At 43.3% G+C, this 25714-nt stretch overlaps 1 protein-coding gene across 1 annotated transcript in view; it reads left to right on the top strand.

Moving 5' to 3' along the window:
- The first annotated feature begins 909 nt into the window (after positions 1–909).
- TMCC3 (transmembrane and coiled-coil domain family 3) overlaps positions 910–25714 on the top strand; it is a 119911-nt gene continuing 95106 nt past the window's right edge. Inside the window, exon 1 of the mRNA XM_048944038.1 lies at positions 910–1089. Coding sequence (XP_048799995.1) covers positions 1078–1089 — 12 coding nt within the window. The 5' untranslated portion in view covers positions 910–1077. The remainder of the gene's footprint in view (positions 1090–25714) is intronic.

The following is a 25714-nucleotide window of genomic DNA, read 5'->3' as shown; positions in this document are numbered from 1 at the left end:
AAACCTGCTCTGGGATATGGGACTCTCCTAGTAAATAGAAAGCAGTGGTGCTGAGGAATGTGGTTGGGATACACTAAGAACCACATGGCAGTAAGTTAAGCATTGCAACAACCGAACTTTGGAGTTCCAGCTCTCTTTCTTTTAATTATAGTCAAAAGTCTTCATAATAGAAATGGAGGCCACATATCTTTCAACGAGTGTGACTGCAGATAAAGCAAACCAAACACCCAGAATGGTTACCCAAGTGCCCACAAAATTATTTCTGATTCATACTCCTCTCTGTCATCCAGTTTCTCAGAGATTCAGCTCTGGTGTCCCCTTCCATTTTAGCCCCGAATGTAACCTCAGGCGGAACAACGTTACACTGCAACAGCCAAGAAGGCAGCAGGGTCTGAGTCTGCCTGCACAGTGGTACAAAAAGCTCACGGCAATGGCTTGCCATGGGGTAAGGCAGAAAGGAGCAGCCTGCAGGTTCAGACCCCCTGGGCACGCTGCTCCGCGGGGCCGCAGCCCACCCGGGCTCAGCAGCAGGAGCCCGGGGCTTGCGATCGACGCTAATGAAGGGAGTTTGTCATCGTGAGCACTGAACAGGAGCTGTTTTCATTTGAGAACAGCCCGCAACTCCGACAGCGCACTACAGCTTGTAGGGAGAGTAAATCGCGACTGGGACGGGCGTTACGTCCTTCGGGCCAGACCTGTTTTGTTACAGGAAACTGCTACAGGTACACAAGCGCCGCGTTCGGCGTTGAAACAGCCGAGAGGCGTCGTTCGCAGGGCCGGATCCGGGCACGGCCGCGGGGCCGTTCAACCCGGCCTCCCCTCCCCGCAGCGGGAACCCGCCCCTCGGCTGTTGCCCCCACCGACCGGCGGGAGGGGGCCGGACGAGGGGGCGGGTGCCTCGTGCCGTCGCTCCGCCGCTCAGTGCGGGCGGCGCGCGGAGGGACTCCGGGCATCTCGCGGCCGTGCCGAGCCAAGCCGTGCTTTGCCGAGCCGCGCCGCTGCTTCTGCATGGCCGCACCTTGAGGGCCGGGAGAGCACGGCGCCGCGGCGGGGAGCGCTCAGCGCCGTTTGCCCAGCATGCTGCGGAAGGTAAGCGCCGCGCCGGGCAGGGCGCGGGGCGGGGCGGCGCGGCCGGCAGGGGGCGCCACAGCGCCGGCAGCGGGGCTCGCGGGGGGCGGCGTTGCCAGTCGCCGGGTGGGGCGGCGCGGCGCGGCGCTGTCCGTGGTGCGGAGGGGAAAACTTCGCCGTCTCCGAGCGGGCCGCTCCCGGGCTGGAGTTAGCATGGATGGTCGCGCTGCAGCCGGTGACGGCGTGAGGCGTGAGTGTGGAGAGTGGGGAAGGTCTCCCTGCCCACCTCCGTTGCCGCTTCGCGCACAGGAACGGGCTTGAGCAAGTGGAACGGCTCCGCGTTCTACACGGCGGCTGCGCTGTTTGTGTTGCGTGGAGGTGAACGCGAGGCTGCGGTGACTGGCGAAGGCGCTGCTGAAAGCTGTAGAAAAATACCCCGAAGGTCTGAGCAGAGAGGAGGGGGGCTGCACAGCGGCATCAGAGCTGCTGTGGAGCCTAAAGCTGTTAAAGTCAGTAGGAATCTTTTGCTTGACCTATGAGGATGTGCGTTCAGAGCTTCCAGCTCCCAGCCCGATCCTCAGTAGTCCTCCCAAGTCTCTAGTGCCAGGTGGAGCTGGGCTGGTTCCCACCAGCTGGAAACTGGCTGTAACAGAGAGCTGATGGTCGAGCAGAAGCATTAGCTAAAGAATGACCTGCATAACTGCCGTTTTGCGCTTATCTCACTCCTTTGCCTACCAGGAGCAGTGCAGAGATGATCAAGATCTGATAGGGTACAAGGTATCTGAGCTGTGTTTCACTTGCATGCTCAATTCACAGGCTGCCCAGGGGTGAATCTAACTTCGAGGGTTGCTCTGCCCTGGCAGCCTGTTCAGTGCTGTGCGTTCAGCGACCTGCCTTTTCCAGGATAACCTCTGTGTGAATTCTAGGCCACTCGCGCGATGTTCCTCTGTTATACCAGAAGTAGCGCAGTACAAAGTGAAGTTGCACTAAGCTCAGTTTAGCTCAGAGGTGATAAAAATAGTAATGCCTAATTCTTAGAGAACACTTCAGGGCTAATGAAGGCTGTGGAAGAAACCTTCTAAGAGAGAGAGGCTCCCTTTAGGAAAGGTAGCAATAAATAAAAACAGCTGTGCACCTCACTTTGGATCACAAGAGCCCAAACCACGTTTTTGTTTTAGGCATCTCAGTGGAGAACATTCCTATTGAGTTCATGGATCAGGACCTTCACATGTCTCAGTAAATCTGTAATCGTGCAGTATCCAACAGATTAAATTGGTTTCATGCCGTGGCTCTGTATATGCTTCTGCACTTCTGCTCACCGGCACAGAGGCACGCCTTAGGCAGAGGACCTTCCTTGTGTTCCTCAAGTTCTTGCTGTGCTCTGCGTGTCCCAAGCAGAGTAGCTTAGGCTAAATGAGATGTGGTGCTGTGTGCAGTGGAGATCTATGAGTTTAGGAGGAGAGAACGGAGTGGAGAAGGACAGGCAGTAGCACAACACTGCTGATCTCCTGGTTTTAGAGCTTTCTGCTGAGTTTGGAACTTAGCTGAAACAGCTCTCGCTGTGTGCTCCAGCTAGGGAGCAGTTGAGACCACTCTGCCTGCTGCCCACCCCATTCTTCTGCTTCCAGATACATATGCTGAAATTGAAGGGAATGTTGATAAATCCTCTGAGCATGAGTGAGGTCAAGGTTTCCTAATTCTCCTATTGTCTTATTTGAGATGCTTTGAAGCAATCTCCTCTTTCCAGAGAAAGTGTCCCTTAGACTTGACAAACATGATGTACTGAGTTCCTTGGCCACTCTTCAAGTGGATCAAAATAGTTAAAGATGACATAGGCATTTCCACATTATGCTTATACAGATACACATTTTTAAGAACACCATTGCGTAGTATCTAGGCACTACAGCTGGATTTATAGCTAATGTCAGCTGAGGTTGGTCCACTTGACCCCATTATAGTTGAAAAACCTGATTTTTTTTCTTCCATATGCCCTTCCCTTTTGCTGTGGTTTAACCCAGCAGGTGGCTGAGCACCACACAGTCATTAGCTCACTTCTCTGCTTTCCAGTGGGATGGGGGAGAGAACTGAAAAAAAGCACCGAAGTAGAACTCGTGGATTGAGATAAAACTATTTACTAAGATAGAGAAAAGGAAAAGAATAATAGTTATGACTCTCTCTCTCTCTCTATATATATATATACATATATGAGAGTATATAACAAGTGATGTACAAGCAATTGCTCACCATCCACTGACTGATATTGAGCTAGTCCCTCAGTGAGCAGAAGAGAACAAGATGAACTCCCACTTCCTTCGAAACTCCCCTTCCATATGAGGTCCTATGGTATGGAATATCCCTTTGCCAGTTTAAGTCAGCTGTCCTGATTCTGTCCTCTCCCAGCTCTTCGTTAGCATGAGCTGAGAAAACTGGAGCAGCCTTGGCTTGGCATAAGACTGTTCAGCAATAACTATAAACATTGGTGTGTTATCAATATTGTTCTTCTCCTAGAACCAAAACATAGCATCATACCAGGCACTCTGAAGAAAACGATTCCATCCCAGCTGAAACTAAGACAACATTTTACTCAGTTTCATATTAGCATGAAAGTCTGAATGCAAATACAAGCAGGAAGAAAACCACTGAGTTGTTTTTATTTTCTTTCTTTTTACACATTTCCCTCCCTGCCATTCAAATGAAATAGGTTGGCATTTTTGTTAATAGAGGCACTATCTGTTAGGCAGTGTAGGAAGGTGGTAACAGAGTTAAGAGAGGAGTGACTACATTCCTAAGCAAGGAGTGGAAAACCAGTTCTTCAAACCTTAGCGTTCTTACGTCTTTGAACTTGTTTCTTTCAGCTTCTTTTGCCAGATGTATGTGTCTTCATCTACCATAATGGAAGGTGATTTATTCAGCCTAGACAGTCCTTCAGCAGATCACTGAAGTACGTATTAGATATAAATTCACACTGGCTGATTTTGTTCTCACCACTCTGTATCTTGCTCATCTTCACTTAGGAACACGAAAGCCCAATTCACTTGTCAGATTCTGCTGGAGTTATTTTTTCGAGCAAGATGTACCCATGGGAAATTAGTAGAACTCAAACACATCAACAACGAATTATAACAGTATCTGGAGACAGCAAAAGGAAGAAATTACTATACTGAGAATATACTGAAAATCCAGGCTGGTCTAAATAAAATGTATAATGAAGATGAAATTGTGTGTTACTTCTGTTTTTATTGTAAGTAATTTAATGTTCTTAGATTTGTTAATGTTCTGACTCTCAGTAATCAGTAGTTACGGTTATAGATAAAAATGAGGAGGGGAAGAAAACCAAGCATGCTTGGTGTTTAATTCATAAGGCAGTTAGGAGGGACATACATATCTTGACAGGTACAGTGCTACATCTTGCTGTAAGCTGTAATCACAATGTATTCGAGCAGAATGAAAGATTTATTTTTAAGCAAGTTGTCTTTGTCTGTTCTCTACAACTTGTAGCGCAGAACTGTGCATGTTGCGATAAGGGGAGTGGGTGGCACTGCAGCTCTGCAGGGGAAGGAAGTGCCCTTCTGGTATTTGAAGTTGCTCAGAGATTGTCTTCACAGCACTGTCAGTCAAAAACAACACTTCAGGGGCTGAGGTAATAAAGAGATTTTCCTTATTCAGCAATTTTAGAGGCTCTACTATGTTGGCTGCCCTCCGGGAATATAAAATGTGTTATTACCAGTTAAATGCATGACAACAGAGAGCTTTCTTCAGCAGTAATCTAGCTGAACTAACACGTAGGCAATTTAGCTGGATAAGACACAGGCCATCCTGAACTGAGGAAGTATTGAGTGAATTCTTGCTCCAGACACAGCAGTGAGATTTGAATACAGGTCTCCACTGGGCTGTGAAGAGAAATGGGGCAAATGTGGAATGGAGATTTCTATTAGAGCTTGGGCAAGCTGTTACTGGGAGGGTTATGGCAATTCTGCCAGTGAAAATGCAGCTGCCATGAGGAGTTTAAGGGCCTGAAGATCACAAGGTGTGTGAGTGAGGGTTTCAGTGGCATATTGGTGCTGGTTTGAAAGCACAGAAGATAAGAGGATTTCCAGCTTTTGCCTCCTGTTAGCTAAAGAGTTCTGCTTTCCCATCACTGCTTCTGCTGTTGGTTTGTGTTTTACTGTGACTCAATTGATCCATCTAAGCCAACAGCGTGAGGCAAATATGAACATGCTTGCATGTGTTGAGAAATTCTTGTCTCTAAAGGCCCTTGAGGCAAGAAAGAGGCTCAGAAAGCTCGTGGCCTGCAGATCCCTAGCAGCTGGAAGGTTTTCTAGAGAGCATCGTTCCATGATTATATTGTGATTAGAGTCCTCCCTTAGCATCTGCCATTGTCCACTTCTTCAGCCAAGATACAGGCATGGATGTAATGTGATCCAGCATGCTCCATAAAGGTCATCGCCACAGAACTGAGCCTTGTTTTCCCTCAGTTCGTTTGTGAGATACTGAACCTGTTGGAGTCATACACTTGGCTAAGCAGGTCAGCTGAGAAATGTTTTATGAGCCTAAGCTGAGAGTGTTCACATAACTTCTGTCTGAAGCAGCATGAGAACAAATAGAGGAAGATTAAAATCTCTTATGCATGTTGACTTCATTGATCTAAAAGCAGTAGGATTTTTAGCAAGTTATTTCTTGTGTTAGCGACCTGACTCTGACTCCTGCTCAGGGCCATGGAGCTCAGAGTGACTGTTTCCAGGCTTTTCCATTGGCTGTCCTCACCAAGATCTCCCTGGCCTCGTGTTCTGAGCTTGCGACAAAACAGAACTTAACACTTAAAAGATACAGAAAAGGGCAGTTAATATCTCTTCCTCTGGATGTTCTCTGCTGCTAGAATGTTGTCCTGCTGAGAAAACAATAAAATACTAATTAAAAAAATATATATATATCAAGAGTCTCCAAGCAGACATGGAAAAAATAGGCACAGATGTGCTGATTCACCTTTTTGCTTGTGAATAGACAGAGTTTTGGTTCCTCTAACAAAAGTTGTTTCCAGGTCTGCCCAATGATAGAACTGCTATATCAAAATGTTTTTTCTTGTTGTTGTCTGTTTGTTTTCATTGCTTGGGGATATGGCCGTGCTGGATTGAGTGGCCAAATAAATAGAAGTAATAGGTTCACTGTGGGATGAATTTTTGACGAACTAGCCATAGTGTCACTGTGTTTTCCTGTCAGTCTTTTCTGCAGTAGTTAGCAGTCTGTGCAAAAATGGATTTCTTCAGTCTGCCTCTGTAACACATGGCAGAAATTGGCACTGACGGTTTGTGTTTTTGCCTCCAAGGCTGCCTGTTTCCTCTTAGAGAAGAAATGACTCCTGCTCTGGCGAGAGTGCTGCCTGCTGTTTCTGCCCAGAGCACTGATCCCTCCTTAATAATTCAGTGAGATTGAGCAAATCTGTGCATTTCGTGGAATGCTGTAAGAATGACCAGTTCATTTGATACTGAATTTCATGTAGTTTGATAGCAACTGAAGTCTCCTTGAGTTGAAACATTCAGCTTACAGATGCACACAGCTACTCTGTGGTAGGACTTCTTGGCTAAATTTCCCACCTGTTTCAGACCAGAGGATTACTGTGAATTGTGAGCCTCTCTAAACTTGTACTGATTGATTTTCAATTGGAAACTGCCGTGCTCTTCTGTTCTTTGCACCATTTTCTGTGGCCTCAGCTACGTTTTGCAAACAGTGCTAAGCATTCAAGGTATCACTTCCATGCCATCCAATAAGATAATTTCTGTCCTTGGAGGAAAAATGGCACCAGCCTGTAAAATCCTTATTATAATGATCACCCCCTGAATGTGGGGTGTATGTCAGTGGTTTGGGCTTGAGACTGATTCAACAGCTTTGCTCTTCCCACTGGGATGTTGGCCTGGTGTGTGATTTGTAGGCAAATTTGTCTGCTCTTTTTCCCCTATGGCCTATCTTGTACAAAAGGAAGAAACTTTTTATCTCCTTGAGTAATAAGTAAGACTTTCCAAAACCTTTGATGTTCTCCAGTTGTAATGTGAAAAATGGATAGGACTCACCTTTTCTGTTGCAACATCTGTGCATGCTCTGAGAGATCTCATGAAGATTCAGGACCTATAAAATGAAGACATTGGCTCTTCGGTCACGGGTTTCTTGCTTCTGAACAACTGATCTTCAGCTGTTGTGTTTAACAGTGCAGCCTGACCTTGAATGTCAGAAGCCATTTTAAAGAAAATGCCTTACTACCCCACTGACTTTTGCCAAAGATGTCCTGTTACAAACAGAGTTTGATGTAAAACAAACAAACAAACAAATAAACCTCTGCAGAAAATGTATTTCTGATGAAAATACTGAATTTTCCCTGAAAAAGTAACTTAAAGCTCTTTATTCGTAGAGGAGAATCAAAATCTTTTCCAGAAGGGGAAAATACGTATTTTTCCCCAATAGCAGTATAATAATAATGCTTGCTAATTTGATTCAGATATTCCACTGTTTTGTAAACAATCGTTTCCATCTGTTTTTTTCTTTTTTACTGTTATTCAAATAGGGTATTCACAATCATGTCATAATTCATACCAGTTAACGAATTAGCAAATCCTTCTGTAGTTCTCTGCCTTTTTCAGAAGCACTAAAAACTATTCCATTAGATGTTCTCTTCATCTTTTTTTCTCTTTCTGCTTATTTCTGGAGAGACGAATACATACACTTTTTCACACATTTCAATTATCTTACTTTTTGCCAAGATATATTTTCAGGTAACACAATTAAAACTCCATTAACTGTTTTAAAATGAAATATCCCCTAGTGGCAGTTCTTTGGTACTGGCCAACTTTAGTTAATGATTGCAAATGGAGGTATTGATTTGCTCAGAATTAAAAGAGGATTTTTTTACCTTTTCCTTGCTCTTTGATGTAAAAAAGAAGCCTGAAGAGATAGATGCTCCTTCCCTTGCTTTTTACCACTTAGATTCACTTCATTCTTGTCTTCCTGCGTGTTAGATTTTAGGGCTAATTCATATTATTTTGTTGAAAGCAGTGCTGGTTGTATAGATTTGTGATACCTTTTTAGCAAATGGATTCCCTCTGACCCGTAGTAAGAAAGAACTGGGACATGTTACCCAAGTTTTTTGCTATTTGACTTGGTCTCAGCAGAGATGCTGACCCCCACCCTGCTGCAAAATGAAATGTCCCCAGCTTTGGTTGATAACAGAAGGAACATTTTCCTGACAGACAATTAGCTATCCCTCCTACTTTTAACATGTTGCAAGAGGATTTTTTAACTTAGCCCTATAACAGGTGAGTTTTTTCAACTGCCAATTTCAGATATTGAACAGTAGGGGGTAGCTGAAGTGACTGAGGAGATGCATCGACCTACCTGATACTCTGGTAATTCATACTCGCTTGGAAAAAAATGCATATTTGTATCTCAGTTGCCTGGCATGCTACTTCCAGAGGTGAAAGCAAGTGGTCAAGATTTTCATATTCAACATCTCTACTGGCAGACACTACTGAAATTGAAATAATTAAAGAAAAGGATAAAGTTACTTTTATTCAGTATGTCTCTTGCAGAAATACAGTGATGGAGAGAGGTGGAGTCTAGAATCACTGGCAGTGGCTGGCAATCTAATGTAAATCCTTGGGCTGGTTAAGTTAGTCTGTTCTCGGCATGGTGCCCAGAGTAGGATGGGGGGGCAGGAATGGGGAAGGATGAATCAGTTCTGGTGTTTTGCAAGATTCTGCCTTCTAGTTCAATATTGTCTTGTTTTCTTAGCCTGAATTTATTTCTGACAGGTGGTGACAGAATGTTTTCATTAAAGAAATGCTCATACCTTCCTAGAATCATAGAAATCAAATAAAATCTCCTGTGGCAAACAGTATAATCACACTGACAAACAGCCAGATTTTCTTCACTAGTTCTTTGAGCTTTGGAAATCCTCACTCCGTACAACAGCACTCAGCCCCAGTGCTCACCAGAGCACATAAGCTGTCCCTTTTGTTCCTCTTCTTTGCCCAACCCTGCCCCCTGTAAGCAGAGCTGCCTGCACTTGGCCTGTTCACAGCTGCCCTCAGTTTTGCCATGTGCAAATATGGCAAATGTAATACTGTGGTCTTGCTGACCTTTTTAGGGTCTTTAGGCAGTGCCAGCATCACCCAGATGGATCTTAGAACTGCTTGGCTACCTCTCAGGCTGCAGCATGGGAGCAAATATGAGAGGGTAGCTGTCTATCTGCTGCTAAGCTGGGAAAGCAGTCAGCCAGAGAGCCGCCATTTCCAGCTTGAGGGCCATTTGCAGGGACCATATGTGGGCTGGCTCTCTGCATACAAGGCAGAAAAGGTCATCTGTCTGATAGGTTATCAACCAAAGCTGAGGATGTTTTATTTTGCATTCTGCCACACTGTGCAAAGGCACTGACTCTGAGTGGTATTTCTTGAAAGAAATGGGATTCAATGAAAAGAGTGAGGGTGAGAAACATCCAGTATCCGCTGCAGCCCAGAGGCTGCAGAGAAGATGAAGCAGCACTGAGAGCCAGGGAAGGGACCAAAGACTCTGTGACTAGTGCTTTGTGTGCCTGTCTCTGAGATGCTTTTCAGATAATGAGCTAGGAAAGAGCTAAATGACTTATTCAAAACCTTCTAACTGTTAAAAACTGGCTTAGATTCATGTATCAGCTGTAAGCCTGCCTTCCTGAAAACAGAGCAAGAACTGGTGTCCTGATTTTTGCTCATGATCTATTTTCAAACTTTCTGGTAACCAGCAAGATGTGCTGGTACCCAAGAACCAGGCTCCTGTGATGCTTTTGCATCTGGCCCTTTCCTGAGAAAACAAAGTGACTGATCAGTGAAGCACTCTGTTTCTTCAATTGTGTGTCCTGTGGTTTTGTTTCCTCCCCTAAGAATGCCAGGCAGGTACTAGCAAGGGTGATTAGTCAGTATGATGTCTTGGTAATTTTGTGTGCTTCTGTATTTGAGATAAACTTAAGGGAATTGATTGCTCTGTGCAGTCAATCTTCCAAGCTATGGGAAGTCATACACTGAGCTCACTTTGCCTGAGTATCTTGCATTGCGTTGTTACAAGAGACTAAGAACTAGTTAACTTCATGTCACGTTTTGTAGTACTAGTTTAAGGTAATTGAACTATGTGTGATTTGCCTTCTGGTCTCTCACTAATCCTAAAACCAGCTGATAGTCAGTGCCTGTGTAAGTTAGACATTAGTAAAATGCTGTTCAGCTAAGCAACTTGGATAATGTAGCAAATGGTGCCATTCTGCATGCCTGTTCAGAGCACATAAAATCAATCTGCTTCCAAGCTGGAGCCCTGCCACTTGATCTGTTGTTTTCTAGCAGTTTCAGACATAAACCAGTTTACATTATAGTTAGCATAATCATGCTGTCCAGACATCAGCATATAAACTGCACAGATTATGCTAGAGAATTACATTGTAGAAATACAGATGGATCTGTTTAATGAGGTACAAAACCTATTTTGCATGAAATTTATAAACCTCAATTATCCATATGCCACAAGGGACAAATAATAATTCTGATTCTTAAGCTTTAAGAAAATGGAGAGAATTTTATTCAACATGATAAGCATTAAGAATCACAACCTCATGTGGGGTAATGCAAAGCTTGAATAATTGAAGTGCTTTTGTATTGGATTCTAAGAGTGCAGTGGTATTTTATGTTTGGGCTTCAGTTCAGTATCCAACTCAAAAACATGTGTAAGAGCCATCTAGGTCCAGGCACTTCTCACCACCACTGGTGAGAAGTCTTTAACTAACCATTACTGGAGGCAGAAATAAAGAATTTGATGATTTTCTTCTGTAAGAAAACCAATGTAAAATTTTTATAGTGTATCTGCTGACTAAAAAAAAAAAAAAAAAGAGTTTTGTATGAATGCCATGTTTTAAGTTTAAATCTTTCTTTTTTTTCTTTGCTTAGTTTGGATCTCAAAATACTTTGGAGTATTTTTGTTGCTCATTTAGAGTAAATCCTTCTTCATTTGCACTATTTCTCTGTGGTGATATTTGATACAAGGATCTCTTTAATGCTCAGAAGAGGAAAAAACTAGACTAAAAATCATCATAAATCTTGCAGTTAGAATGTTATCATCCTTCTGCCTCCCACTATCACCACCTGTTGTTTTTTTTAATCCACGGAAGGTTTTTTGGACTGTTCAGATGTCAGTAATCTTCCCATTGCTTTACCAGAATGGTGAGATTAGGTAAAAATTAGCTGAAGTGGTACACACTGAATAGGTAACTATTTGTGTTCTTGGTATGGATTAGTGTATTCTCTTGTTTGAAACTCAGTATATTAAGTCATCCTAATGTTTTTATAGTTAGAATCCTTAGAGTTGCAAGGGACCTCTGGAGGCCATCTAGTCCAGCTAAATCAGGTTGCTCAGGGCCTGATCCAGCCTCACCTTGAAAGTCTTTGGGAACAGGGCATCAACCACATCTCTAGGCAACCTGTTCCAGTGCCTCACCACCCTCGCTGTAAAGTTAGACCATTCCGGTGACTTTCCAGCTGATTTACTTCACTGCCAGGCCGTGTGTAAGTGTAACCTGCTCCACCAGCAGTGAACAGATTACTGTATACAGACAGACAGATGGGCAGATGAATGTATGCTGTTTTTCTGCTAACTGCAGCCTGGGTCAATCCATTGGCAATTGCCCTCTCCTGAAGACATGCCGCAGCTCCCTGCTGAACCTCGCGCTGCGCCTGGAAAAAGGTGCGTCGCTGTCCATGGTGCCACGGCTTTGGAACACTTCAAAGCACAGCCAGAAGGGATGCCATCACTGCTGGGGTGTAATGCTAGGTCAGAAGTACTTGTGGGAAAGAAAATGTCAGTGTCTAGGCTCAGGTAGTTATGCTGTCTGCCCCTGATGTTCTTCTGCATAGCATGTGGTAGCTGGAGGTGGACAAGCCATGCTTTATGACAGACTGCAAAAATAACTTGCTCAGAAAATTGCGTCTTCATAAATGAAGAGCAGCCTGAAAGCTGAGGCGTTCTTTGCAGTGCAAGTGACCAGCTGGATGTAGAAGGGCAAGGGATACCTAAATTCATGGCCTTGCTGTTTTGAGATCAGTCGGTTTCTTACATGACAGTCCTTCAGAAGGTTCTTCAGTCGGTAAGCATTTATCTTCTGACCCATTTCTTTTCCTTCCACATAATTGGCACTGAACTCTGAAATGCAGCCAGCCTCTCATCCTCTGCATGTGCACAGCATATTTGGCAAATAGGAGCTGTTTGGGCAGGATCCTTATCTTTGCATTTGAGAAGATATGTTAAGAATGACAGACTTGCACTATTGTCTCCTAGACTGTCATCATCTCCTTCTTTCTCATACCTGTCTTTAGATCTCTTTTGTCATTCATTTAAAATGGTGCCTGCTTTACTGTGCTATTTCACAACAGCACATCAGTAGCCACAGGGAATCTCTATATTTCATTTTAGCATAACCATTGTTCATTTCCAGTAACTTCCATTTGCTGATCCCTTGCTCAAAGCCTGCTTTCCCAAGCACTGTGCCAGTCTTGTTCTACATGAGATATTTAAGAGAAAATTACTTATTAAAATGTCTTTATTGGATGTTAATGTGGCACAGAAAGAACAAAACAGAATCTTTATCGTACTACATGCCAGAGGATAGTCAGTGGTGCAAAGCAGGCAGTGAGTGAGGGGAATGCTGTTACTGGAGGCAACACTTTGAAAACACATTTTCAAATTGGATTGGAGGTATGGTATTTGAGCTAAGGTATTCAAGACATTTAGTTTTTCAGGACAAAACTTAGCACTTTAAGAGTAAAAAATGTTTGTGAACGTACACACACCAGTGATGTTAATGACAGTTATGCTGATCGGAAGAATGCCTCTGTTCTCTTGGTTTCAGTGGGAACTGTGTGCTCGTGGAGTACAAATAATGGCAAATCAGGGGAAATACTCGGAGATAACGTTTCTATGCAGTGCCACCTAATGGTGCGTTTCAGAATAGGAACAGGTGGCTTTCATTCGTGCAAGACGTAGCCCCTATATAGCTGGGCCTTCTGGCTTCCTTAAATAATCACTTTCTGTGCTTCCTGATCATAGGAGTTCTGATCGTAGTGTGACCTGTACCTATCCCTATTAGGACTAGCTGCAGGGTAACAAATACAATTATTAGACTGCTTCTCAAAGGGCAGACATTCCCTCTGTACAATTAACCATTACCTCTTGCCTCTGGGTCCCTCCTTCCTACACTGCTTGCAGAGGTGCAGTTACTGCTTAGGACTTCCATTCCTGCTGTGACATTTAGTTCCAACCCAGGGTCAAAGTCTATAACCCAAAACCACTTGACTGACAGTCTACAGCAGCCAGCTATTGGTTGCAGTAGTTCTAGGAAAATATTTTCTTGTGCTTAAGGACCTGCAGCAAAGAGGGGAGGGACAAGATAGTTAAATAACTTATCCTCCACACAGTTTTGCTGCACAGGGAAGCAGCTATGAGGCTGCCTTCCCAAAAGTGAAGTCTTTCAGGCTGTGGAAACTGAACTTTCCCTCCACTTTCTGCAGGCTCTGTACTGTGCCTCTAGGTACCGTGGACTTTCTCAGCCCAGCCGTGCCTAGCAAACATAGAGTAGAAAAAGAGTGCAAAAATAGCTCCCACTGAGATTGGTGGTCAGAAGTGGAGGTAGCTTCTGTAGCTGGGATGGACGAAAGCAGATTGCAGGCTGGAGAAAGGGCTGCTGTAATCAGGAAACTGCCAGCCAGAAACTGATAAGATGAGAGACACAGAAGTACCTTGTGTAGCCTAGGAAGGAAGTGTTACTGGATAAACATGTTCCATGAGCATTTCTCCTCTGAAAAAGCACGCAGAGTTGACTGTTCTTAAAGACCTCAAGCTCTTCAGCTTGGTGCTCTTCATTTCAGCATTCCTGAAACTAAACTCATATTACCACTGGCTATGCTTTTGTCCTGAACATTGTGTGAACAAACAGGAAAAATGCTGACAGCAGTGTCTTAGTGATGTTCTCCCTGTTGTCTTTACTTTCATTTTTGCTTTCTGCACATCTTTACTGCCTGTATTTGTCCTTGTAAAACTAAAGAAATACTCTGTTTTATGTTTAGCATACTTTTCTGAATAACACTCCCATAGGAACATTTTTCCAGAGCAATTCTAAGGTAAGGGTTCTCATGTGACAGCATCCCACATGCCTGCTGCACCATCCTGCGCCTGCTCTGGCAGTGGTCATGCGGCTTTTGCCAGTGCTCTAGCTGGGACAGGAGAAACTTTCACCAAATCCAGCTGCACTGTGAGAATAATAAAAGCAGGATGTTGTTAAAGTCCAGCGTAGTGAGCCATGAAACCTCCTTTTTCTCATTTAGAAGAGGCATGTAAATGGTGGCAGATTTAAGATGACAACCTTTCCAGATGACTCCTTGTAAAATAGTGATAGATGTCACCACGAAACATATTGGAAAACTTTTCACTTTTCAGCTAAGGATTTAAGAAACCTGATCCTAGAGGTAAAGAGTAGAGGGACAGTTTCTGGCATATGCAAGAGTCATGAGAACCTTTCATTGTGTGTGCTGGCAGCATTTTCTTGATAGCAGCAGCCCATATTCATCATACCTATTCCCACAGTCCTGTTGTTCACACCACAGTAAAGAGTTGCTGACTGGCCAAGAGTGGGAAGAAAGGTTTTGAAGTACTGCAACCCTGCTGCTCACTGATGCCAACATCCCTGATCCTTAAGCAGCATGGCTTCACAGGCCTGGATGTGATGCTGCACCAAGGGAAGATGATCTCAGAAAAAATCCTTTCAGTAGAAACTGATGTTATCATTCTGTTCTTGCTCTCATTCTAGTTTCTGGCAGGATAAGCAGCTGCCTGGATGCCAGAAGCTTGTCAAAACTGTCTGGTTGTGTGACTGCACTGAATTCTCTGTGAAATCAATTTCAAATTAATGTATGCTCATGTGTTAATTACAGCTGCTGGTACAGCTTGGAGACCTCTTTTGCCTGCAGTAGCCATAATAGCTTCTATGATTGTGGTGTGAGAGAAGGGTCACTGAGTGACAGAAGAAAAGTGCTAGGGACTTTTTAACTAAATTCTGGATTTAATGGTAGCAGTTTTTTTCAACAACCACAATGCATAAAGCACAGAAGGGGCATTAAGGAAGAAAGGATTCCTAGATGCCCTGCTGAATGCAGAAGAATTCCATTTCATGTAGGAAATAGTATCTGAGCATTGGGAATGAGAAGCAGCACAGACCTGTGGCCAAAGGAGGTGGGACTCACGTTAACCACAGCCACAGTTCTGCTCAGTGCAGTTTGTCAGCCGGCACCCTGCTGTTCTCAGGGTTGATCTGCCATTGGTTGCAGTGGGTAAAAAAAGCCATTAGCTAGGCTTCACCTCATTCTGTTGGATCACTTTATTCACCAGTCCTTTCTTCTTTGTTTTAGTACCCCACAGTAGCTTCCCCAAGTGCCGTGCAGAGATGGATAGCCTAGCAGGACTGCTAAACTCCCTCAGATTCCAGTCTCATTTATTGTGGATGACAGTAGAGTTTAAAAATAAATATCTCATCAGTTAGTTTAAATATAGCTACTGTTAGGAATGTAGCTTGTTCACAAAGGTGTGCATGTTATGTCCTGAGGCTACAGAGAGCTGTGAAGTCAACACACAGTAAATCACATTCCCTTTGACCACTAAGTGTAAATGTGAAGTTGTTCCTGAGCAGGGGAGCTAAATGAATCTTGGTTTCTTATGGTCTTGCGCACATTGCAGGCTTTCAAAAATTAAATTATCCTATTAATTTCTGATCCCACAACATATAGTATAAAATTCCCACCCTTTCTCATACAGCTGCTACTCCAGCAGTCTTGTATGAACACCTGAAAAGTTCACTGTCTTCCATAATCCATGGCGTTCTGCCCACTTTGTTAATGAATGCCTTGAGCTAGTTACTGGGGTCATGTTCTTTTTTAGGAGTAAATCGTTACCGTTTTGCTGCCAGCAGGTTCACACTAGCACACTGCTGAACACCAGGTGAGGGGGAGTGCATATTGGAACAATTTTGTAATACATCTTGAATCATTTCAGTCCTGTATCACCTCAGAAGAACAGTGCTACTCTGCCTTGGGGCATCCATGGAAATTTTAATGCACAGTACTGGTTTGGCAGGCCTTTCTATAATTTAGTCTTTTGCTTGACATTCCCTTTCATTGTAATACACTTTGTTGTTGTTGTTGTTTTTTGTTAACCAAATAGTGATTATATCTGTTTTAAAAAAGATTTGTCCTAAATGAGGGAACTCACTGGCAAGGAACTTTACATGTTTATCTTTGACCTCGACATAATCTTTCGACAGTGTTTTCTGTTCATGAAGTGTATTCTCATTTGGATACACGATGGGTTTATGGGTGTCACGTATACTATTAGATATTTAGCAAGAGGACAAGAGGGAATGGCCTCAGGTTGCACCAGGGAAGGTTCAGGTTGGATATCAGGAAAAATACCTTCTCTGAAAGAGCAGTTCTGCGTTGATACAGGCTGCCCAGGGAGGTGGGGGGAGGGAGGGGGTCACCGTCCCTGGAGGTGTTCCATAGCCATGGATGTGGCACTGAGAGACATGGTTTGGTGGGGAAATATTGATGGTAGGTGGACAGTTGGACTGGATGATCTTGGAGGTCTTTTCCAACCTTGGTGATTCTTTTTGTCGCTGCTGTTTTCTTTAATCTTCTCTGGCAGGTATGATTTTAGGTGTGAAGTGGTGAGACACTAGGTTTCAGACCCTCTCGTTGGTATTTGTGGCTGGATTTAAGGATGTGCAGGTCTTCAGTTGCCTCCAGCAATATCTGCAGGCATAAAATATCTCTAATTTTCAAGCCATTAATTCTTGCTTTAACTCTCATACAAGGCCTCATGCTGTATGTATAGTTGAATATTTTTAATCCTCTGGATTAGAAAACATCTCAGCTTTGTGCAAGTTAAGAAGACTGAAAACCACGCTGTGTCTTGCAGGTGTTTTTTACACCTGACAGAGTGCTCTTATTTGTGACATCTGAACTGTGATCTGCTTCTGGCCTAATAGCACTGCTGGAAAATATTCATGGCTTATTTTTATGCTGTTTATTTTTATGGTATTTGAAGCCTTTGTATTGTTCTCATGTTTTGAGCAAGGAAAAAGTTTGTTTTGGAAAATGATACCATAAAAGAATCAAGCCTTTCTCTCCTTTTTCACCTTGCAGATGCACAAACACACAAACATCTGTGTTCAGTGATTAGGCATTCAGTGCACAGAATAGTGTGTTGTGTGAGTACATTTTGTTTTGGTTAAATCATTTGTTGTATCCCCTGGAAAATTATTACAGATGTTGCAAACTGTGGAAAAAGTAGTGCTGCTGAAGAATATGGGGTAACAACTGTTATGCAGGACTTTGTGCTTGCCTGGATCCTGCTGCAGGATGAACAGGTGATGCTGATGTGAAAAGCTCAGCCACTGAAGTGAAAGTGCCAGGTTTAGGGGCCTAAGATGTAATATAAACTATGTCTTTCTGTTTATTTTTCCAAGCTCTGCAGTAGCTACTGCTTGAATACTCTTCATTCCATTTCCTCTTTCTTAGGTACTCAGCAGAAGTGCATCAGAACTGTACTCTTTTAGGTAACATAGGTTTCAGTGCCCTGTTTTGTGTCCTTCTAACACTGCACTGCAAGAGAAAGAGAATTATTTATGAGAAATCGTACTAGGAGCAAGGCTCCCTGCAAGAGACAAGTTAACCCCATCTTCTTGCAGAAACCAAGCAAGTCTTTCCTGCATCCTAAATTCCTTTTACACAGAATGACTTTCAGCTCTCATGAGCTCTGCTGCTGATGCAATCAGTCTCATTTGTTCCTCTGCACACTGTTTTCAGAGGTTTAGGTTTTGTACAGATGTTGCTTTCCAGTTCCAAGGCTTTCAAGAAATCCATGAGGTACCCAGTGACTTTAGTGAGCACTGATGCCTTTCAGAGGACCAAAACATTAGGAGTTTTGAAATAGGCAAATCAACATGATCTTTATGCGAGGTACAACATATGACACCTTTTTCATCATGTATTCTGAAAGTTACTGCCTTCCCTCAGATAAAGGGATGTGGTTTCATACCTAAACTAGTCTGTAGTAGGATAATGTGATATGACTTTTTGCTTTCTGTATAGAATCATAGAACGGCTTGGGTTGGAAGGGACCCCAAGGATCATCAAGTTCCAAGCCCCCAGCCTCAGCAGAGCCACCAACTTCCAGATCTGGTACTAGACCAGGTTGCCTACGGCTCCTTCCAATCTGGTCTTGAACACCTCCAGGGCATCCACAGCCTCTCCGGGCAGCCTATTTCATATATACAATGACAATAAGACCTTGGTTACTCAGTCAACCACTGAAGTCAAATGGAGCAATTTTTCTGCCGTCTCTAATACATGAAAGTAGAGATTGTTGAGAGGGTTGGGCCTTCTCCAGGCTGCAGCAGCTAGCTGGGAGCACAGGTCCAAGCACACTGTGAAGCAGGAGAGACTGCTGGAGGCTGGGAGAAAGGAGTGGGTAGGTGGGAGACCTCCTGGCTGGTCTTCAGGGCCAATGCAAGGTTGTGTGTACCTCTCCCTCAGCCACAATCAGTTGTTGCAAGTGCTGTTGTCTTGCTGGCCAGAAAATCTCACTCAGGTTCCTGCAGCACATCCATTCTGCCTCTGCACACTGTGTTGCTTTTACCAGCACACACAAGGGCCTGCCTTCAGGAGTGGATAGTCCTGTTCTGCGAGATGTGAATAGTGATTTCTATTTTGGAGTGCTATGTACTTGTAAATTCATATGGTATTTATTTTGTAAAAATAATAGAGTTGTGTTTACTTGATACAACAATAAGTATACACAAATGAGAAACCTATATATTGTGCTTATAAAGTGGGACTGGAAAGCAACATCTCTTGCTGTAAGCATCTGTCAGTTTCAGAATATTTAGCATGGCAGTGAGCTGTCAGCTGTGCTTTGTCCTTTAACAAATGTCCTGAGATCAGCAAGGCAGCAAATATTCATTTTACTCTTGCTCAAACATTCCTCTGGTAACACATAAAAAAGCAGAGGTTTATGAGGAATTGCAGTGCCATTTGGTGGTTTTGGCAATGGGATTGTACTGGATTCTTACAGCAATTGCAGTGCTGCTCTGTTCAGGTCCATGGGGAGATCTCCAATACCAAGGCTGTGTGAGTAAGCTTCAGATCCATCTGTGTTGAGATGCAAGCCTGGCTCTCTGTTTTTCAGTGAAAGCTTGGGCCCTGGTTTTATTTGCTCCTCTGAGCTCATAGCTAGGACTTCCAACCAGTTGGCCTGAACACTTCAAGTCAGCCACAGGGGAAGGCAGCAGTTGTGTGTGAGCAGATGTGCTGAGGCCCACCAGTCCCAGCTGCACAGTGCCACGTGCCTGCTACATGGGCCCCATTACAGCTGTGCCCATGGACTGGGCCATGTCTGTGGCTTTATGGAGATGCCCAGGGTAGCGAGGGGAGGCCATGATAAGCATCCTCCAGGAGGCATCTCCTAACAGCTATCACCTGTGAGTTCAGAGAGCAGCTGCTGCTGCATCCCCTGTGCTCTGCTAAGTACAGGTCTGTGGCTTCAGGACCTCAAAGGGAAAAGCAGATGAGGCAAGGAGAGAAGGTGAGAGTTTTTGACTTCCTGGCCACTTCTGCTGTCCCATGGGAGCCCAGTGCATCAGACCTGGAATCTTCCTGCCCTTCTTAGACAATTTCTGCTGTGCAGTGAAGTCAACAGGAGCTTTGAAATCATTTTCTGGATTTCATTTTTCTGGTTCTATTGCGGTCCCCAAGGACCATTGAATTCTTGCCTGGCTCAGGCATTTAGCTTGCATGTAATCACAGAAATTGTTAGCCTGCTTCATTAAAATAGACACATTTTCCCAGCTCTTGTCCTCAGTCTGTGAAGAGGAGCAGCCATCCTGGGGTCACGGCAGCCCTCAGTCTCCTCCTTGAGGCCCAGGGATGAAAGTGGGTCTTGTCTGAGTGCCACCATGCTGGGACTTCCAGGAAGTAGTTTCATTGGCTTTGCAGTGTATGTTGACATCCTTAATGCAAAACAATCTGCAGAAATGGAAGATCTGTTTGCCTTAGCTACAGCTGAACACTTAGCCAGTCATTTGCATCTCACTTATGATGGAAAATCGGTGGTCTTTTGTCACAGGACTGAAAGTATGAAAGAATAAAACTGCCAAGATAGCTAGTTTGAAGATGATTCCTTTTATTTTGAACATTAGGCATCTTGGAAAAGCTTTGTTGACTTGGGTTGGTTTTGAACCAACCTCTTCAAGTTGTGGATCTGATCTCAATTTAAAAGTGCAAGGTTAAATAATTCTTTTCAGCTGCTCTTGCAGTTCAAAAGAGGCAGTTTCACAGTTGATGTTTGATCTGATTTCAAGGTCTGTCAGCATGGAGAGTTATTTTTTTGGACTAATGTGAATTTTTTTTCAGCTGTTGTTGCTGTCTTTGAACAAAGTAGTAACAACATTTTCAGGTACTGCATTCCTTTCTGGAAAAATGTTCAGAAGCTGTTAAGCTATCAAATAAATCAGCACCTAGCAACAGGCTGCTTAGGATACGTATGGATTTGATGTGATTCGCCAATAAACAACTCAGTGATATGTACACTGCCAATTGATTTTTCTGCGCTACAGGACAGCAGTGCCAGCTCTGGATCTCAGCCCTTTGATTTATTTATTGTTTTGCAAGTCACAGGTGATATTGATTTCCACATGTTATTTCCTATAGCCAGTAAGGCTTTTGCACGATCTGAAAAGAGGAAGATCCCACCAAATTAAGCTGTTCTGTGGTTGAGTTGGCAACAGAGAAGTTGCTAGGTGTCCAAATACACAGGGCCCAGCTGGGTGCAGCTTGCGAGCAGCTCCAGGCATGGCCTCTGCCGAGCAGAAAGCTGTGTCCTTAGTCCCGTGCAGCCTCTCCAGCCACAGGAACCAACACAGCTGCCCAGACAGAGCTCCTGAGGGAACATATGGCCACCCAGGCCTTGGACTGCAGAGTGTTCTGAGCTTTCTGCTAGTGTCTTGTGGCAGCAGTGAGCACACCTATGGGAACTGTTCCCAGGGGGAACTGCTCCGCCATGGGGACAGAGGCTGGGGGAGGTGAGCTTTGCTATAAAATCACCATTTTGAAATTTTAAATAACATTTACAGTTTTTAAGCATTAATCATTTTGCAGAATGTGAGAAAACCGAATTTTTCTTTTGCTAGGAATGTAGAAACTGCTTGTTACTTGTAACATCCAAGTAATCTTCGAGTAAAAAAGAAAGAAAGAAACAAAAAGGAGAATATGAATCAGTTTGTCATTAAAACACCATCAAATGCTATGGGGATGATAGCTTTCTATTAACTTGTTCCAGCAGCAGAAGCCAGCACCCAGATGTGCTTGTGTTTTCCAAGAACTAGCAGCCAAATTTTATTGGATTATACGACAGATAGAGTGCCTCAGAGTCCTTATGGACTACAACACAGGGCTGGATTTGTCAAGAATGATGCCCAGTTTCTTGAGGGCAATTGCTTGACATCTAAGAAAGGAAAGACATACACTATCTGTGAGTTAACCAAGTTAGCTGCATCAGTATGTGCTTGTTTTGAGCTCTTCACATTGTGATAATGGCTTCATTTCCTTTTGCTGAACATTTAGCTCAGAAGCTGCTGTTTCTGTGATGCAAGTGACATCCAAACCAATTAAACCTAATTTTAAATGTGCATCCGAAGCCACTTTTCATCTTCAAAGATGAGTCGTGGTGTGCTTTTGAATACCTGCTTTGGTCTCTCATCAGTATATAAATGCAGGTCTCGGTGTTTTCCTGCAGAAATTAAGGAAATAAGGTTTCCTTTAGAAAAAATGCTGTATAAAAATGTTCCTATTTACTACTGTCTTGTTTTCATTATTGTGTGCACAGATGTGAGAGTTCATAAATAGCTTTTGCTGTACTTTTTTGCTCAGTACAGCCTAACGTGCTGTAGAAGTGCTGTAACTGAGGGGAAGGAAAGAATGTAGCTACATCTGTTGTGCAACACATTCAGACACAGCCTCAAGTGCATTTTATCCACAGTTTACATATCTCCTGTATGTTGGGAGCCACAAACGTTCAGTTTTAATTAAGATGAAGGAAAGAAAGGATGGGATAAACATCACTGTCATCTCTCACTGGCTAGACTGCATGACATAAGGCAGTATTTGCTTCTTGGTGACAGCTATAAAATAAAAGATATCAAGAAAGGTCTGGAACAGATCATTTTGTCAACTTAAACATTCTCTGAGATGTGCATTTTAAATGAATTAAGTTAAAAAGCCTAGTTCACCTGTAGCCTTTTATTGCTTTAAATCTTTTTCAATTTGAGTTGTATTGTTTTGGTTCCAGAATATAGAGCTTTCAAGCCATTAGTGAAAAGATGTATTTCCTGAAGTCTTACTTCTCTTACATTTTCCTATGAAACATCTAAAATCCTGTCCCAAGGCAAAGAAACAAGGTTGTTTGATTTCAATTTTGTGCTTATTATTTAACTTTACCCTTTTGCTATATCTGTCTCATGATAATTGGTCCCAGATTCTTGGAATAAGCTTACAGGCACATGCAGGAAATAGTAAAAGCAAACCAAACTCTTCAACCAGTAATTTGGAGAGGAGCACAGTGACAGCTGACTGTGATACAGAGCTGTGCCAGTTGAATGGAATGTTTCTGTATGAGTGGTGATATGGCTATGTGACTGCCTGTATGCTTTCATACCACTTTTAGCCAGTGTTCTGTGGGTAAAAGTACAGCTTCAAGTAAAGGCAGTAAAGCCATTTTCAGACCAAGAACATCTATCAGCTCTTAACATAGCTATTTTATGTTGAACCCACTAGACCTGTGTGTAGGCAAGCTCCAAGGTGTGTGCAGACGATGCCCTAAAGAGGCTGATAAGTCAACAGGGGCATCCGGGGAACCTGATGTCTCCTTCCTTTGCATGCTGTACATTTCTTTTCACAGCGGTGTGAAATGAATGACATTGCTGTGTACTGAATGTATATAGAGCAACATGCAGCCCATGAAGCCTCCAGTCCTGCAGCTCTCAACCTTTATCTTCTAACAAGCTCACACATCATTTTCTGTGTGTGTTCAGACTTTATGTTTCCCATCCAGGCCATATCTCCCCAGTTCAGATTCTAGGCTGGATTAAGATACTGTCTTAAGGGATGATGAAGGGGAAGTTGTGCTTGCTTTGCTGCAGGAAAACCACCACCCCATCACCACCACCATCACTATGCTCGTGCAGTAAGTTCTCCATTGGTTAGAGGACCAAGAAGTCCAGGCAGGAGAGATCTGAAGCTGGATATGTAAGAGGATTGAACTTTTTCCTGTGTTTAAATTGCTAGTGTTGCCTATTAAGAGTGAGAGCAGTGCATGCTTTCTCATGCTTTCACTTCCTAATCCTTATTCTAGGATGGCAAGAAAGTCTACTTTAGTCCCTAGCAACACTGAATACATAGGTGTGAGCAAAAATACCTAATTTGCAGTGAAATGTGCTGCCAGCTACAGACTTTGAGAGAGTCAGAGTCCCGAGGCAGAGTTAAACTACCAGCAGTCTACATTATCCCATGCATTACTAACATTTTTCCTGTGCTTAGGCAAGCACGTATTGCTTTAGACAAACCAGAACCCATCCAATGATACATGCTTTCTAAGTACATTGGGAGTATGAGGACTGCAAGGAGAAAAAAAAATGTATTGCTCCCAAGTGGAACTGGAGTATCCTGCAGGACTGCCTGTGTATCCAGCACCCACATCGTCCAAATCTTCACTGCCACAACAAACACAGCATTTGTCTTCCTGGCGGGTAAATGCTGATCTGGACATCATACACCTGCTGCCAGGATGAATGAAGTGGAAGGACGAAGGCTGTCATCTCTCTAAACCACAACAAGGTGGCAGCGTGCCTCAGACCATTCCTGTTGCATCAGCAGCTGAAAAGCCATTGGCTGCTCCTTCCTTGCGACTCCTTTGGTGTGCTTATGTCTGGCACCGACTGCTTCGAGGGCAGCCCTATGCATGCAGGAGCCGTGAGAAGAAACGTTACTATAAGTCTCTGACAGAGTAATCGCCGTATCATGTCCCACTGTAGGTTCCTCATGATGGTAGGTGCTAGGTCAGATTGTGTGGGTCTGTGCTCCCTGCTGGATATCTTCCCTGGCTCCCAAATGTTCCCTTCCAGCCTGCTACCTGGGCACCATCAGTCACAACGTGACAAGTCTCAGGGCTTGCATTTGTTAGTTCCAGAGTATGTTTCACTGCTTTAAACTGCTTGCATAACAGCAGGAAATCAAATCCAACTCAGAGGTTTAAAGTGTTTGCTCCATGAAAATCCTCTGAGTTTAATCTTCTTTGGAACATATATATGATTCAGTGAGAATTAAATCTGAGCAGAAGGTTTATGAGGCATGAATGTATACATAAGCAAATGCACACACCTGGATATACACATCTGCACACACTGCATCAAAGTCCTGATTTCCTACTTAAAAGAAAAAATAAAACATTACTTGGCTCAGAATTATAGAACTGAATTGAATTCCCTTGAAGTAATTCGGGCAGTGCATGGGGCTTGTGGTATTCGTTGGTTTTGGTGTTTTTGTTTTTTTTTTTTTTTTTGCACATCTGTACAGTGGTATGAAATAGTAATTTCTCCTAAATTTCATTAAGAACATTGGTTCCCTTGTTTTTCAGTGGTCTTCAGGGACTACAGATGTAAGCATCTTGCCTAATTGGAGATGCAACTGCTCCGAAGTACAATAGCAGTTCAGATAGGACTTCCTAAATGTTGTTCCAAATCAGCACAGCGAGCTGCTTTGGAGATCATCTATCATCTACAGCTGAGAAAGAGGGAGCACCATTTGCTCTGCATAGAATGGGATGCAAGGGGACTTATAGCATATAGTTCTGTTTTCAGTACTGCTTGTGTACTTTATGCACAGAGAGAAAATACTTTAATCCTCTGTGGAAATCTTTTACATCTACCTTCCCTCGTTTTTACTCTTGTGTTGAGGGGTGTAGTGTTAATCCCTAATAATGTGGGGAAAGATTCCCTATTTAAAAGATTTCATTTTATCCATTTATATTAGCAGTTTTCAGCTTTTTGTGGCATGCTGCATAAAAGATACTGTGTGGAATGAAAGCCAAAGATAAACTGAACTGGAAAAATGAACAGACTTGGGGAATCTAGAAGTGCTAACACCACTTTTTAGCTAAATTACTAACACGTACTTTGTAGTAGTCAGAAATTATATTGGAGCAATTTCCTGGCATTCAAACATATCTGAGAACTCCTACTATTCTAATTCTAGCTTGATGCTTCCAGTGAATAGACTCCAATAAACGTTACATTTTGTTCTCATTTTCCTTATACAGACTTCAGTTTCAATTTACATAAATCATATGCTGTGGGCTGTTTTGTTACTTCCTCTGTTTGTCATTCTGTGTATTTTCCTGTACGTGGTAATGCTTTGAAAAGATTTACAGTCTTTCTGAGGTGTACTGAACTAGGAGACTTACTCCCCAGATTTATGCTCCCAATTGTCCTACTTTATAA

This window comes from Lagopus muta, chromosome 1 (assembly GCF_023343835.1).
Source record: "Lagopus muta isolate bLagMut1 chromosome 1, bLagMut1 primary, whole genome shotgun sequence".
Lineage (NCBI taxonomy): Eukaryota > Metazoa > Chordata > Aves > Galliformes > Phasianidae > Lagopus > Lagopus muta.
This window is presented reverse-complemented; position numbering and strand designations above follow the sequence as displayed.